This window comes from Rattus rattus, chromosome 7 (assembly GCF_011064425.1).
Source record: "Rattus rattus isolate New Zealand chromosome 7, Rrattus_CSIRO_v1, whole genome shotgun sequence".
NCBI lineage: Eukaryota > Metazoa > Chordata > Mammalia > Rodentia > Muridae > Rattus > Rattus rattus.
In genome coordinates this window covers 113,625,175-113,640,053 of record NC_046160.1, presented here as the reverse complement: position 1 = coordinate 113,640,053, position 14,879 = coordinate 113,625,175, and the positions used below count along the sequence as shown (strand labels likewise).

Here is a 14,879-nt window from a genome sequence, read left to right as displayed (position 1 = left end):
CGTGAGCGGCCATCAGCTCACAGGGACCTGCTCCGGTGCCCAATGGGAAGCACTCTTTGTGGTGGAGAGGACCAGTGGGCTTGGGTTTAGCGTGGTGATGAGCACACAGCTCTAACAAAAGTCTAGAATGGACAAGCACTCATCAGTATAGCCCCGAGAGCGTCTTGGAATTTAAAAGCTGGGGCTGGAGAGATGGCTCAGCGGTTAAGAGCACTGACTGCTCTTCCAGAGGTCCTGAGTTCAATTCCCAGCAACCACGTGGTGGCTCACAACCATCTGCAAAGAGATCTGACGTCCTCTTCTGGTGTGTCTGAAGACAGCTACAGTGTACTCAAAATAAATAAATCAATGTTAAAAAAAAGAATTTAAAAGCTGCAGACTCTCATATCTAAGTGTTCTTGGTTAATGCCCCTGACAGGCACGCAAGGGAGCCAGGAGAGCTCAGGTGATTGACTGGGAGTCACATAGCTGCAAGGCGATAGGCCTCTAACTTCAGGCCTGGGGCTCTGGTTCCTCAGCATTCAAGCCTTGTTGCCTGGAACACCTTCCCCAGAACACGGTCAGGCCTGTCTCTGTCTCATAATCTCCTTCAGAGGGTCCTGGAGTATGAAGATAGGAGAACAGGTACTGGCTTTGCTAGGGTGTGGAGAAATAGCAGCCAGGGGAGGAAAGGTTGGGACGTGATAGGGGTAAGCTTAGAGACTGTGGTTCCTGATCTCTCTGGACACCAAGCTGATACTCAGAAAACTCTCCTACAGTCCAAGTGGCAGAGATAGAATGAGAGAGCCCATGGGGTTGCAGGCAGTGTACTCTGTCTCCTTCGTGGGCATTAACTCACCCTTCCTCTAGCATCAAAGCATTTGCTATGAGGACTCCCTTTCATAAAAGAGGAGGTTGAGGCTCTGAGGTGTTAAATATTGAGCTTAATATCTGGACTGTTCATCCATCCATCCATCCATCCATCCATCCATCCATCCGTCATGCATCTATCCATCCATCATTGCTTCCATCCATAATGCATTCATCCATCCACGCATCCATCATGCTTCCATGCATGCATCCATCCATCCATCCATCCATCCATCCATCCATCCATCCATTCATTCATTCTTCTATCCATCTATCTTTCTATCCACCCATCCTTTTATCCACATATGCATCCATCCTTCTCTTGATTCATTCATTATAGCCCACATTTGCCAAATACCAGACAGAGCTCCTCCAACTAAGGTAAACTTGAAGGCGCCCATCTTCCTACAGCCTGGTGTATTGTAAAGGTCTCTGGGGCCTCTGCAATGTTTTCCCTATGAATCTGGCCAGCTAAGCCGATGCACAGGATTACTGCAGGGTGCACTGGTGGTGCAGCTTTCTCTAGATTGAACTTCACTCTGCCGATTACCAGTCTCCACTTCCTCATCTGTGTAATGGGGGGTAACAAGAATAACCCTTGTGTGGGGAGGCTGGCAAGGTTTTAAAAGACAATCTGGAGGGAACAGGAGAGATGGCTCGATGGTACACGTGCTTGCTGCCCTTGTAGAGGACTGGCTCCCAGCACTTACATCATGGCTCACAACTGTCTGTGACTCCAGATGCAGGGGATCTGATGCTGTTTTCTTCATGGGCACTGCATGTACATGGTGCTCACACACACACACACACACACACACACACACACACACACACACACACACACACACACACACGCAAAACATTAAGACACATACAAAAAAATTCTTTAAAAGGTCACAGTGGGTAGGGCCGGGCAGTGGTGGTTTATGCCTTTAATCCCAGCACTTAGGATGCAGAGGTTTCTGTGAGTTCGAGGTCAGCCTGGTTTACAGAGCAAGTTCCATGATGGCCAGGGCTATACAGAGAAACCCTGTCTCAAACAAACAAAAATGAGGTGGGTATAAAAACTCCTTGGAGCCTTGCTGAATGCTGGAGAGAGCTTTCTCCAGGCAATGGTAGATTTGAGTATAAGCTGTAACTGTCAGTGTTGCTTTGCTGGTCTGGAGGGTAGGGAGGGCTATTCTGAGTGGAGCATGTGTTTCAGCAGAGGTAGCCTGGAGTCAAGGACCACAACACATCTTACCAAACATCCAATCAGCTCTCGTTCAGGCCCTGCAGTTTCAGCTGTTGGTTTATGGCACCAAATATATTTTTAAATTCTTGTTGATCGGAAACCAGTTCCAAGTGAATGGAGCAGAACTTATGGTGGTCTTCCCATCTGAAGACTCCCAGGCTGCCACCCACCAAGGGGCATCAGGCCTTCTTGCTATCCCTACAGATTGGTCTGCAGGGTCCCAAGCTGTCCCTGGTGCTGGTAACACTAGAAGTGGAAACACTGGCAGGGAGCCTGAGGAACAGATCCCTGGCAGAGAAGTCCTTACCAGAAGAGAAGAGGAAACGTCAGAGTTGATTTCTCTTCTTGTGGTTACCAGAGCAAAGACAAGGGACTGTCCCCTCTCGTTGTATCCCCCGTTTCTTTACTCTGTCCTCTCCCATGCCACAAATGCACCCAAAGTTGCAGAGATGTCTGTTGCAACCAGATGGGCATGTTGCAACAAATGGGCTTCTATGAAGACAAGAAGGGAATCCTCCCCTACAACCTCCTCTAGGGCCGGGCTACTCACCTACTGACACAGTAGAACGCAATCAGTCTGAAGATGTCCTCAAACACAAGAACCGAGCCTTCCAGGTACAATACTGGGGAGAGACAAGAGAGGCCCTAGTAAGTATCCTCTAATGACAAAAGGGAGGGCTGGCTGCTCTCCTAGATCTGGAAGCTGGTACATGCCGGCCATGTTTTTCTATGGGTCCTGGCACCTCCCATAGGAGCCCAGTATGTATCAGCTGCCAACAACAGTGAGAAACGGAACTCACAGTGTGGATGTGCTGAGAGTTGAGGGCTTACACTGGCCGTGGCTGATATCAACTGATACACATTCGCACATTCATTACTCTTGGTGAACAAGATTCTCAAAGGAGAGTGACAGATGTATAGACAGTTGCTAATGACAGTCTCGGTAGGCACTGGCTTCTGTGATGCCTAAATCAGGCCCATGACCACATGCCTACCATCTTTTGCTCCCCGAACTCACGAGTCTACACTGGGCTTCCCTGGGCCTCAGCTGAAGAACATGTGAACTGAGTTGTTCTTGTATCTTTTCCATATGAAGCAGGAGCAAGAGATGGTCCAACGGGGCTTCGAAACCTAGCTTTGACCCTGGAACTGATATTCACCCCTTTCTCTCTCAGTGCCTCAGTTTCTCCCACCCTCCAAGGGAAAGGCCCTTTCAACCTAAAGGTAGAGTCTTCTAGGTGATGCCAGCCAGCTACCTAGTTTGCGAAGCCTAGGCAGTTTGTATATCTCACCTGCTTCCCCCTCACCCTGTAACCTAAGCACTGTTCTCAACAGTTCAGACCATCTTAAGAAATTAATATTTATCTATCTATGACAAATAGGTCATGGCCTCCTGTTTGGTTAGATGTAAAAATTTATAGAGATTTTCCTGCTCCTGATCTTTCTACCCTCTGGGAATGTCCCTGTGGTTCCCTCTGGTAATCTTGAGGCTCTCATGTCTATGGTTTTATTATTTCCAAAATATGCTCATAGGCCTTCTCCCTAGAGATCAAAGGGGGTACCCTGAACCTGAGAGAGCCTGTCTGGGGCACCCTGAACCACAGTCTGCTGGAGCTGTAGGATGTGGAGGTCAGTACGAGATAAGCCATTTGTTCCAGGGCCTGTATCTGGTACTGCACCTGCCTGGGGGCTTGTACGTGTGTCTGGGCATTAAATCACGGTGGCGCGAGTGTCTCTATGAGCTCGTTGTACGTAGCCTGTCTGTCCCTCAGTTTCTGTAGCTGTGAACCAGGGTTACAAATGTACCCAATTTTCAAGACTGAATGGTGGTCCCCACAGAGATGTATTAAAGTCTCGGTGTTTAGAACGTGGTGTGTGAACTTATTTGGAAACCTTTGCCATGTTTGGTGTCCTTTTTATAAGAAGGCTTTGTGAGTAGACGGAACACCAAGGCACAGAGAAGGAATGACCGCGTGAAGACAGGCAGAGCCTAGAGCTGGGAGATCAGGAACACACTCGAATCTGAGGTCTCACCCACAACTTCGTTTAAAGTGTCTGTCCCCCAGAACCATAAGAGTTTCTGTTACCAAAAGTCATTTGGTTTGTATCCTTTGTTGCAACAGGAAAGAACGTATCATCGTTTAAGCCTGAAATAAAGCAATTCTTGGGAGCTGCTTCCGATAGCACAGGGAACTTCAAAATAATGGTAATGGCCCCAAATGACAGTTTTAGCAGATATGACAACCAGAGAGGCCACCAGGAGTGGGAAGATTCCATGGCTATACATGGTAGCACATGCAGCTTCTACAAGGGAGTCATACGTGAGGGGAGAGCCTTCTCCCTCAGCTCTATCATGCATTCTTCATTCCTACCTCTAGTCTCAGCCCTTAGAGCCTGCAGGGCTCTCAGCCCTCAATCTACCCTCTCTCCACCCTTTATCTGTAGCTCTGTTTCCTCATTCCCATCCCTTCCTCTGCAGGGCCATACACAGGCAGAGCTATGGGAGGCTCAGCCAGTACCAGAGGCTGGGGACCAGCAGAGATTGGGGCATCTTGCTTTCCTGTCTGTGTGTCCAGCATACAACCAGGCCAGGCACATAGCCAGGGCCCATAAAGAATAGAGTAGAACGGATTTTCTGCTATGGTAATGGTGAGCATACTCTGTCCGAGAGTGGGCGGGTAGTTGCTTAGGACGGTGTGTGAGCCGGGATGGGGGTGAGGTGGCAGAGTTGGGGAGACTGGGATGAGGGGTTCTGTGCTAAACCATAAACGCCTACTTAGCAGAGTTCAGCGGCACTATGCATGGCTACACTGTTAGGCAATGTGAGGTTTCCTCTAGATGTGGTGAAACACTCTTAAATGGTGGTGACGGTTGCCCAACTCTGAATACACTAACACCGCTGAATTATATGCTTTAAATGGGCCAATCATCTGATACCCAAACACAGAGAATTAACATGTCTGAATAAACTTTAAATAAGGCTGTTACTTTAAAAAGATGGGGAAGGTTCACTAGAGTGGACTCAGACTTCGTGCAGCGTTTTGCTGAGATTTTTATAACGAGTAAGAATGACTTTTTTTATTTTAGTTAAAAATATTTTATTTTTGTATGTAGTGCTTTGCCTGCAAGTATGTCTGTGCACCACATGCCTGCCTGGTGCCCGTGGAAGCCAGAAGAGGGCATTAGATTCCCTGAAACTGGAGTAATAGACAGTTGTGAGCTGCAGTGTAGGTGCTGGGAATTGAACCTGGGTCCTCTGGAAGGGCAGCTAGTAGTCTTAACCAGGGAGCCATTTCTCTAGTATGGCTTCCAGAAGCAGAGATTTCTCCTAAAGTAGTTTATCTGGTCTATCCTCAGAGACTGCCCAAAGCTGACAAATGCCCAGACCCCAGCACTGCCAAGAGGCCATGTCACCTTTAACCTTACATTGCCTTTACATGGCCTTGGGGACACCCAGCACCCACTTCTGCACTTGGCAATAGGCTGTGGCCAGAGCCTGCCACTCTGTCTTAAAAAAATAAAAATGAAAAAAAAAGCAAAGATTCTGAATAGACATTTTTTTGTAAAAAAAAAAAAAAACAAAAAACGTATACAGGCCCACACAGTCAATAAACAGATAGGAAAATGCTCGGCCTCACTGGTCTTTAGGGAAATGCAAATCAAAGCTACAGGATACAGTTTGTGCTCTCTGGGACGGCTGTCATCAAAAAGTCAGGCAGCAAGTGTTAACAAGGACAGGCAGGAATTGGAACAGGCTGAGGGGAACAAAGTGATGTCATTGTGGAAAATAGTTTGGTAGTTTCTTTTTTTTTTTTTTTTTTTTTTTTTTTTTTTTTGAGCTGGGGACCCGAACCCAGGGCCTTGCGCTTGCTAGGCAAGCGCTCTACCACTGAGCTAAATTCCCAACCCCAGTTTGGTAGTTTCTTAAACCTACAGAATTACCAAGAAGTGCATGACTGTGTCCATGCAAGTCTGAACCCAAAGGTGTTCACAGTGGCACTCTTTATGCCAGGGGCTGGGGGTAACTACTATGCCAATCACCGTGCTTGGTGCTGGAGACAGTGTGGAGAAGGAAACAGGCATACATGGTCTCTGCCTTTTGCAGGACACATGCTTACAGAGTGACAAAGTGGAATTGTCTTTTTAAACAAATACCTGGTAGCTATTGACGCACAGAGGCAGAGAGAGATCTGAGTCTGAGACCAGGGTAGTCTGGAGAGGGAATTCCAAGACAGTCAGAGACACGCAGAGAAACCCTGCATCTAAAAAAAATTCCCTTTATTTTTGCGTATATGGTGTGTGTGTGTGTGTGTGTGTGTGTGTGTTTTACCTTGCATGTATGTGTGTCTATGTGCCATGGATATGTAATACCTGTGGAGGCCAGACGAGGGCATCAGACCTCTTAGGGCTGTAGTTAAAGAGACTGTGAGCTGCTGTGAGTATGCTGGATTTGAACTTGGGTCCTTTGGAAGAGTAGGCAGTAATCTTAACTTCTGAACCATCTCTCTATCCCCAATGGGTTATTCATTTTTGATGTTGAGTTTTGAAAGTAAAGTCTTTGTCAGATTCACTTTGTAGACACGCGCTCCAAAAGTAACTTACCTTTCCAAAGATTTAAGAACAGAGAAAGAATGCTGTTTGTCCATGAGCTTAGAGACACCCAAGCATATGCCAGTCCAGTGTGTCTAAGGGAATTTCACTAACAGTCAGGTCTCTGCCCCTGAAACAGTTTATGTGGAGGTCTCCTTCACTGTCAACCTCATGGGATTCAGAGTCACCTAGGAGACACACCTCTGGGCATTTTTGTGGGAGAGTTTCCAGGTTTATCTGAACTGTGAGGACCCACCCCGGTTGTGAGAAGAACCATCCCGTAGGCTGGGGTCCCAAATTGGACACAAAGGAAAAGGCGAGCTGGGCTGTGGTGTGGGTCTCTCATTGCTTCTCGAGTGCAGACACAAAGGGACCAGCCAACTCCTGTTCCTGATGCACCTTCCGGACATGGTTTACACATACATGGTGAGCCTAAATAAACCCTTCCTTCCCTGAGCGTCACTTTTGCCAGAACTTTGCCATAGCGATGAGAAAAGTAACCAAGGCAGTTAATAGGCCATGGGACTTGAGTGTGTCCCCGTTCTCACCTACGCCAGTCTTCTCTGCCATCTGTATCCTTTTTCGTAGATGGCGGGGAACTTAGCTGCAATCACGCCTGGTCTTAATTACTACAAATTCCCTGCGTACAAGTGAAGGAAATGTGTCCTTAATGCTGTGCTCTGTGAGGAACAGAGCAGCTACCAACAAGGGGCTGATTTGAGTTCCGTTGTAACTGAAGGGCGAGTAGCTCAGGCTTTGGTGGCTTTACACAAAAACAACAATGGGGATACACCTTGCCAAGGATCACTGTGTCTGGTGGACATTTACTTAGCAAACAGAAACTCAACCTTCCACATTTAGACAGCTCTTCCAACCTTAGAGATAGCACTTTTTTGGGGTTTGGGGGTGGCTTTCAAGACAGGGTTTTTCTGTATAACCCTGGCTGGAGATCTCACGCCCAATGTCAACAATAGGTCTTACCAAAACGTTTAGTTGTGACACCCACATAAAGGGTTGGTCAGAGTCACCCTCCAGCCTGGCTTGTAGAAACAAAGGGTGAATGGGTTAAGAAAGCTGACAGGAGACCTCACAGAAGGGTCACAGGGACCTTTCCTTTCATGGCCAGGGGATCTCCCTGGGGTAAACACTGACGTAGCTGTCTGCTTGTTCTCTAGGGATGACTGAGAAACCAGTTGGGCTGAGTGGAGCTACGTTAATTTGCCTTAACTCGGATGTAGCCAGACCTCTCTGCACACTGTGAAAAATGGATGGGTCAGATCTTACTGACCCAGGAGGAAACTGGTGGCAAAGAGGTCAGGAAATCTGAATGCCACACCCCCAGGAGAGACCACGAGCCAACCTCTTTGGCTTGGAGAAGAAAAAGACCCCATGACACCTGTCTGGGGAGAACTTGGGTGGACCCAGAATATCTCCTTACCAATTGTTCTAATGTGACACCAATCTCTGAATTCCTCTGTCACCCAGGGAGGGTTGGAATATCTACTGTTCGACTTTGACACCCCTATCCCAAAAGGGCACTAATTCACTGGCTCAGAGCTTCACAGAAAATGACAGACCCCAAGGACAGAAAGTGAAGGTGACAAGAGGCTAGAGACTAGGGAGAAAGTAAGGTCTGCAGGGATCCCACAGTGAAGGGAAGCACCCCTTCTTCCAGGGACCATCCCAGCCACAGTGTCCCTTGTGAACATCAAGGAATAAGCTCCTTCCCCATTTTGAGGACCACAGTTGTCCTGTGGGTGTGTGAGGTATATATGTATGAAGTGTGTGAGTGTGTGTGTGTGTGTGTGAGTGTGTGTGTGTGTGTGTGTGTGTGTGTGTGTGTGTGTGAGTGTGTCTGCCCCTAGAGGAAGGACTCCTGTTTCTCTCTGCAGACCTAGTCAAAGCTCATTTGTAAAACCCATGAAAGGCTGCTCTGTTCTCAGAGATGGCAGAGGGTGTGTGTGTGTCTGTGTCTGTGTGTGTGTCTGTGTGTCTGTGTGTCTGTGTGCCTGTGTGTCTGTGTGTATGTGTGTGTCTCTCTGTGTGTCTGTGTTTGTCTGTGTGTGTGTGTGTGTGTGTGGCAGGGGGCTGGGGGAGGAGAATAATAACTCTGAGTCCTGGGGCCCCACAGTATGAGGTCTCCCTTGCCACAGAGACTGCTGTGATGCAGTTTTATCTCACTTGAGAGCCTGGAGAAGAGGCCAGAGCTGCTGAAGGAGTGCTTCCTAACCACAGTTGCCAGCCTCACAGAGCAGGGTAAGGAAGGGACTAACCATCCCCAGCTCCACCCAGAGAAGCTCCTGTGTCCTCTGGGGGAAGGTCTGCACCTAGGCCCGGAAGGTAGTTCCCACTGTAGGTCAAAGCTGTACAACACCGACCCAGTCAGGGCCTCTGGCCACAGAGTAAGGCAGCGCCTTCCTGAGGCTCACTTTCCAGTGCAGGCGAGGTATTGTGAGAGTCAGTCCCTGACCGAGGAGGCCCTGTGGGTCACTGTGCAAAGGCCAGAGTAGCATGCTGCTGAGGCAGAACGAACAGCCAGATAACCTGGGTGTGGAGGGCTGACAGAGGGAGGCTCCAGCAGCTGGCAAAGGTGCTGTTCAAAATGTACCAGAGAGACTGCCCTTCCTGCCTGGCTGGTAAGGATAAACTGGGGGTGCCTCTACCTCTCGAGCCTGGCCAATCCTGGAGCCCCCTTCACTGTGCTCCTGCTGATCGCTCAAGCCTCATCTCACAGGCCATCTCTGCAGCTCCTTGGTTTGTATTAGAGCATCTTCCTTATCCTCAAATTCTCCACCAACCAGCACCCCAGCAGGACAGAATGAGCCTTGCCCTGGGGCACCGTAGCTGGAACCTAGTGGGACAGGTACAAGGAGACCCAGACAGACAGAGCTCTAAACAAGGTCCTGTCCAAATGCCTCAGTCATTGCTAAAGCCGGGAAACCAGGAAGGCTTAGTAGCTGACCCAGGGGTGTGGTCAGGTCATGACAGTGCCACTAGCAAGCTCACTAGGCTCTTACTCAGGAGCGGAGGGCACAGGGAGGACACACCAGAATTCCCACTGGAAATCAGTCATTGATTCCTGCCTGCTGTCAGCACAGAGGCTCTCTCCTTCAGGCCAGTTTCCTCCCTTATTATGGGGAGGCCTTCCTGGGAAGAGTGCTCTCCCCTCTCTGGGTTAGGCACTGCTCACATCTTATTCTCTAGGACAGGATGTCAGTTGCCAGAGGTCCAACTCATTAGCATGGGTGCGGGCCTCATTTCTTTTCGCGGTCCCAGCTGTAGGATCCTTTGGGAGTTCTTATCTGGGAAAGACCATCTCTGAACCCCCACGGAGGCAACTGCACTGATCTCATACCGTTCTTGTTTAAATAAAAGGCTTCTGCTTTTGGAAGCTGTTCCTATTGAGCAAGTGCAAACAAGAAGCGTCAACAGTCTGAAAAGGAACACAGGAGAAACTGTCACGATGTAGACGGGACTTCATCTGGGAACTATTTATAGGTTCAGATGCCAAAACAGAAGGGGGCACTGGACAGATTTGCGAATTGCCGCGTATCAGGGAAGATTAAATAAAGAGAAAGACGTGGAAGGTCTTCCGGGAGGAGGCAGGTGGGGGTGTGGGGATGCTGAGGGAGCTGTGGACATGGGGAAACCATCCCTCTCCCTGCTACACTGAACCAACCAGCCCAGGGAGGCTTGTGACTGCCCACAACCTGAAAGAAGGGACAGTGGGGAGGGAGGTGCCCCGGGCACCACCCTGATAGGGAGGTCAGCTCCGACTGTTATGAAGGTCTCACCACGGATAGCCAGAGAACACTGTTTCAACTTCAGGAATTACAAGTACATGGGAAAACTGCATCTTAACATATGGAGACATGGCTGAGTAGACATTTTGTTTTTCATTCCTATGCTAAGTATGAAAGGTCTGGGGTGCGCTCTGCACTTGTGCATCATCTCAGTGCAACTCGGGCCCCTTTCAAAGGTTTGAGAGCCACCGTGCTGGATAGAGCCATGGTTCTCACCTGGGAGCAAACTGGTCCTCCCTGAGTTGGCCATGTATGTCGATACTTCTGGTTGTCACGCCTTGGGAGACGGTGCCACTAGCACCTACGGGTCAGAGGTCAGGAATGCTGACAACATACCCTGCCTAGGCAGTCTCACACAGCAAGGGAGGACTTGCTAGGGCCTGGGGTGTGCACCCTGAGGCACTTGGCAGGAGTCTAGGGGTGCTTTGCATAGCAGCTCCCAGCCTGCTGGTGGCAGGTAGTGAGCTCCCAATATCAAGGCTTGGAGCTGAGCTCTCCCCAGAGGGTGTGGATTCCTGTATCCTAAACTAGCAATGTGGAAACAGAGTCACAGCATGAGTTATGAATTAAGAACAAGGGGCCAGTCTTAGGAAGTTGGTACTTTGCCTTCTGTGAGATCACTGAGCCAGGTCCATAAACATCTTAGCTCTCTTTGTCATCCCAGGGAGGCTGAGCCTTGGCTCAGTCAGGAGTCTGCATTTTTAGAGAACAATGCTACTGGGGGTATGCGTGTGGGGGATGGGGATATTCCCTTGTCCAATTATGGGTCCATTTACATGCAATTTTTATCATGTCTACTTGGGCACAGGTTTTGAGTCAGGGATATCAATGCTAGAGCAGAACCCTGCCCTTCCCATAATGCTGCAGGCCTGGGCCAGAGCTACTAACTCAACCCTATTCATTGCTAAGCACCTACTGCATACCAGGTAGCATGGTTAGCCATGACCTTACAGTTCTTTCCCTCAGTTCCTTTTACTTTCTGCAGGCCAGTTCTCTTAAATATCTCTGGGACGTGTCCCTTCTCCTTAAGCCCACCATGCCGTCCCCAACATTTGCAGTAGACTTCAACCTCAGGGCCTCTCTTGCATGCCAGCCTTACCCCTTTGTCCCCACTCTTAAAGATATGCAACGTCTCTGTAAAAGGCACACTGGATGATATCCCGCCCACATGTCCTTCATTGGGCTCTGGAGACCTTTGGACAAAGGCTGAGTCTCACTCAAGGCCTGTATGCAAGCTCTGGGTTCTCGGCTTACCCCTCCCTTCCACACGCCCACAGTTTGCCTGCACAGAACTTCCCCTGCACACACTCTGTACCCTGGCACTCTGCGTGAGCTGTCCTGCCACTTCATACGCACTTCCTCTCTCATCCAAACAGGACGTTTCTCTCTGTCCACCCCTACCCATCCATCACCAGGGGGGTGGCAGTTCTGAGGGCAGTAAAGACCCTAACATTGTCTAGTTTAGACATCTACACATACCTTGAGCGAGCCCAGTGTACTTAACTGAATAAACAAATAAACCAAGGTATGTAAACCTCTAAACATGGCAAGTGACTGACTCTTCTTGGGTAGAAGTTTTATGAGGGCAGAAGCATTTATTCCTCCTCCTCCTTTCTCTTCTTCCTCCTCCCTTTGAGACAGGGTCTCATTTTGTAGCCTAGGCTGTCCTCAAACTCATGATCTTCCTGTCTTTGATCCCTCCTCCAGTCCCCACAAATGCTGGGATAATGGGTACCCACCATCATGTGAGCTCAGAAGCATTTGCTTTTGCTTTATATTTTTATTTATATCCAGGTGGTCATGGTGCACACCTTTAGTCCCAGCACTCGGGAGGCAGCGGCAGGCGGATCTCTGTGAGTTTTAGACCAGCCTGGTCTACAGAGTGAGTTCCAGGACAGTCAGGCCTACATAGTGAAACCCTTCCTTGAACCCCTCCCCCTCAAAAATTCTATTTATCTATATGCAGGGGAGGGGGCAAGGGACAGTGCATGTGACAACAGTGTCCATTAGGAGGTCAGAGGACAGCTTATGGAAGTTGGTTTTTTCCTTTACTGTGTGAGTGGGTCCCAGGGACGAACTTGGTTGTCTGATTTGGTAGTGGGGGTCTTTGCCTGCTGAACCATCTCACTGGCCCACGAATAGACCCATAGAGTTGTAGGAGCAGGTGCTGAGAGCCAGACTGCTGTGGTTTAGGTCTTGGCTTTGCCTCTCACTGATGTGTGATTCTGACCAGCCTTGGTCTCTGAGAAAACGGGGGTTATGATTCTTGTTATCTACTTCTGTGTAGCAAAAGACAGAGCTGAGTGGCTTGAAAATAACAATGGTAGCTCATGATTTATGGGCCAAAAACAGGTAGTGATCAGCTGGGTGATTCTTTTGCGTTTTTACTGGCTGGTATTAGTTGGGCCCTGGTCTGGTCTGCAGGATCCAGGATGTCTTCCCTCAAATCGTTATCAGGGAGAGTTAATTCAGCCAGGCCCTTCTCCCTCCCAGGCCTCTCTCCCTTCCATCACCCCCAGGCTTCTCTCTCCAGGACGGAGGCAACTCGGCTCTTAAGAGTTTAAAAAGAAGCTGCCGGTTCTCTGAAAACCTAGGAGGAACTGGCTAGAGTCGTTTCTGCTTATTCTGTTGACCACAGAAGTCACAGGCTCAAGTAGATTCAAGGGAGGGGCGAGAGACTCCACCCCAGGAAGGAAGAAGCGTCAAAGAAATGTACCTTAATCTGCCACACTGCGGTGCCATATCCTAAAGCTGATAATGCAGATGAAATTAGCAGAGCGCTTGGGAGGCTGAGGCAGGGGGATGGTGTGTTTGAGGTCAGGCTGGGCATGTGGAGGGATCCTGTATCAAAACTAGAAAAGAAATATTCCATACCAAATGCTTAATAAGTGACTACTATTATAGGACATTCCCTCATTTCTGCCATTGCACTTACCCAAGGCTCAGCACCCAGCCACATCTCATTCAGTACTTTTTGTGCCATAGTTCAGTGGGGGAGGAGGCTTATGGATGCTTTAGGCTAGCCTAGAAGTAGGAGATTCTTATAGCCATCCAGGAGCCGCATTCTGCAAACCTGAGATCCTGCTGGAGTCCCGAGACTCTGGTAGAAAACTGAAGTCCTCAGAGGCCCAGAAGATCTAACACAAACCTAGCACACCCTTCTCTAAGGGTCTCCCCAAAATTCTGCTATAGGGAGGTCCCATAGGTCCCAGGCCCTGAGAATGAACTTCTGCCCATGTTTGTTCAGTGCTGTGCAACCACGGAACTTCAAAGCTAAGTCTGTCTGTTGGCTTTTTCTTTCATGGCCCCTGACGTTAATATTTCTCAAAGAAAAGGACGTGAGATCTCCATGGCAAACTTCCAGAGGATGGCAGGCTGTGGTCCTGAGAACGCTGAAGCCAAGAGGAAACACCTCAGATGTCTATGGGGAAGTTCCTCAAGACTCCAAACGCTAGCCATGAATAGCCAAGTCACGTCATCTGTCTGATTTCTCCAAGAATTTATGATCCTATCGTTAGTGTTCATATTCCAACTCAAACCACCATGTCTGTCTGTCTCTGTCTTTGTCTCTGTCTGTCTTTGTCTGTCTCTGTCTGTCTCTGTCTGTCTGTCTGTCTGTCTGTCTGTCTCTCTCTCTCTCTCTCTCTCTCACACACACACACACACACACACACACACACACACACACACACACATCGTGCTTTAGTTTGCAAGATCTCACATACATGAAGGCCCCAAGGGTTTTCTAGGGTGGCTGTTCACATCCTGGATTTTCAGATGGAGAATGAGAGCAGCAGGGGGATGGCCTTAATCAGCTCTCCAGGGAAAACCTTCCTGGGTATAGCATCTTCTGGTTTTATGCTATAATTCATCCTTAGCTGGGAAGAGGCACACACGCCTCTCTCCACTGGTTCTGACTGGTTCTAGCCCAACCAGGGCCTTAGCCCAGAGACAAAACTGCCTGTGCTCAGCCTTCAGAGGCAGAGGCATGCCTGGAACTCCCATCTCCATTGCTTTCCTCACTGAGGCCACGTAGCCCTGACCTGCTTCCTTTCTGCCTGGCTCTGGTTCTGTGTCTGGAACACAAAAGGGAAACAATGAGCCGACTGTGCAGATAGTAATGACTGGACTATCGACTTCTCTGTTTCCTTCTCTGCCATCTTCCTCTGCCCCTGGTGGGTCTGTTCAGTGAGGGATACAGAGATCTGACTGCAAACAGCTGGGTTCAGGTGAAGGAGGTATGCATCCCCGACTTGGTTGAATCCCAGGTAACATCCTTGGGCACCATTACTCCAGCTGCGAAGAAGAGATCCTAACAACCACTTCAGAGGTGTTAAAGACAGAAGACTGGAGGTCCAAAAGCCATGTAGAAAGTCCCCAATAACTGTGGCCAAAGGCTTAAG

The 14,879-nt window shown here is 49.0% G+C and overlaps 1 protein-coding gene across 1 annotated transcript in view; it reads right to left on the bottom strand.

The window, feature by feature from the left end:
- The window catches only part of Rin3 (Ras and Rab interactor 3), a 73,279-nt gene that overhangs the window by 36,523 nt on the left and 21,877 nt on the right, over nt 1-14,879 (bottom strand). Inside the window, exon 3 of the mRNA XM_032908270.1 lies at nt 2,634-2,706. Within this exon, the coding sequence (XP_032764161.1) occupies nt 2,634-2,706 (73 nt within the window). The remainder of the gene's footprint in view (nt 1-2,633; nt 2,707-14,879) is intronic.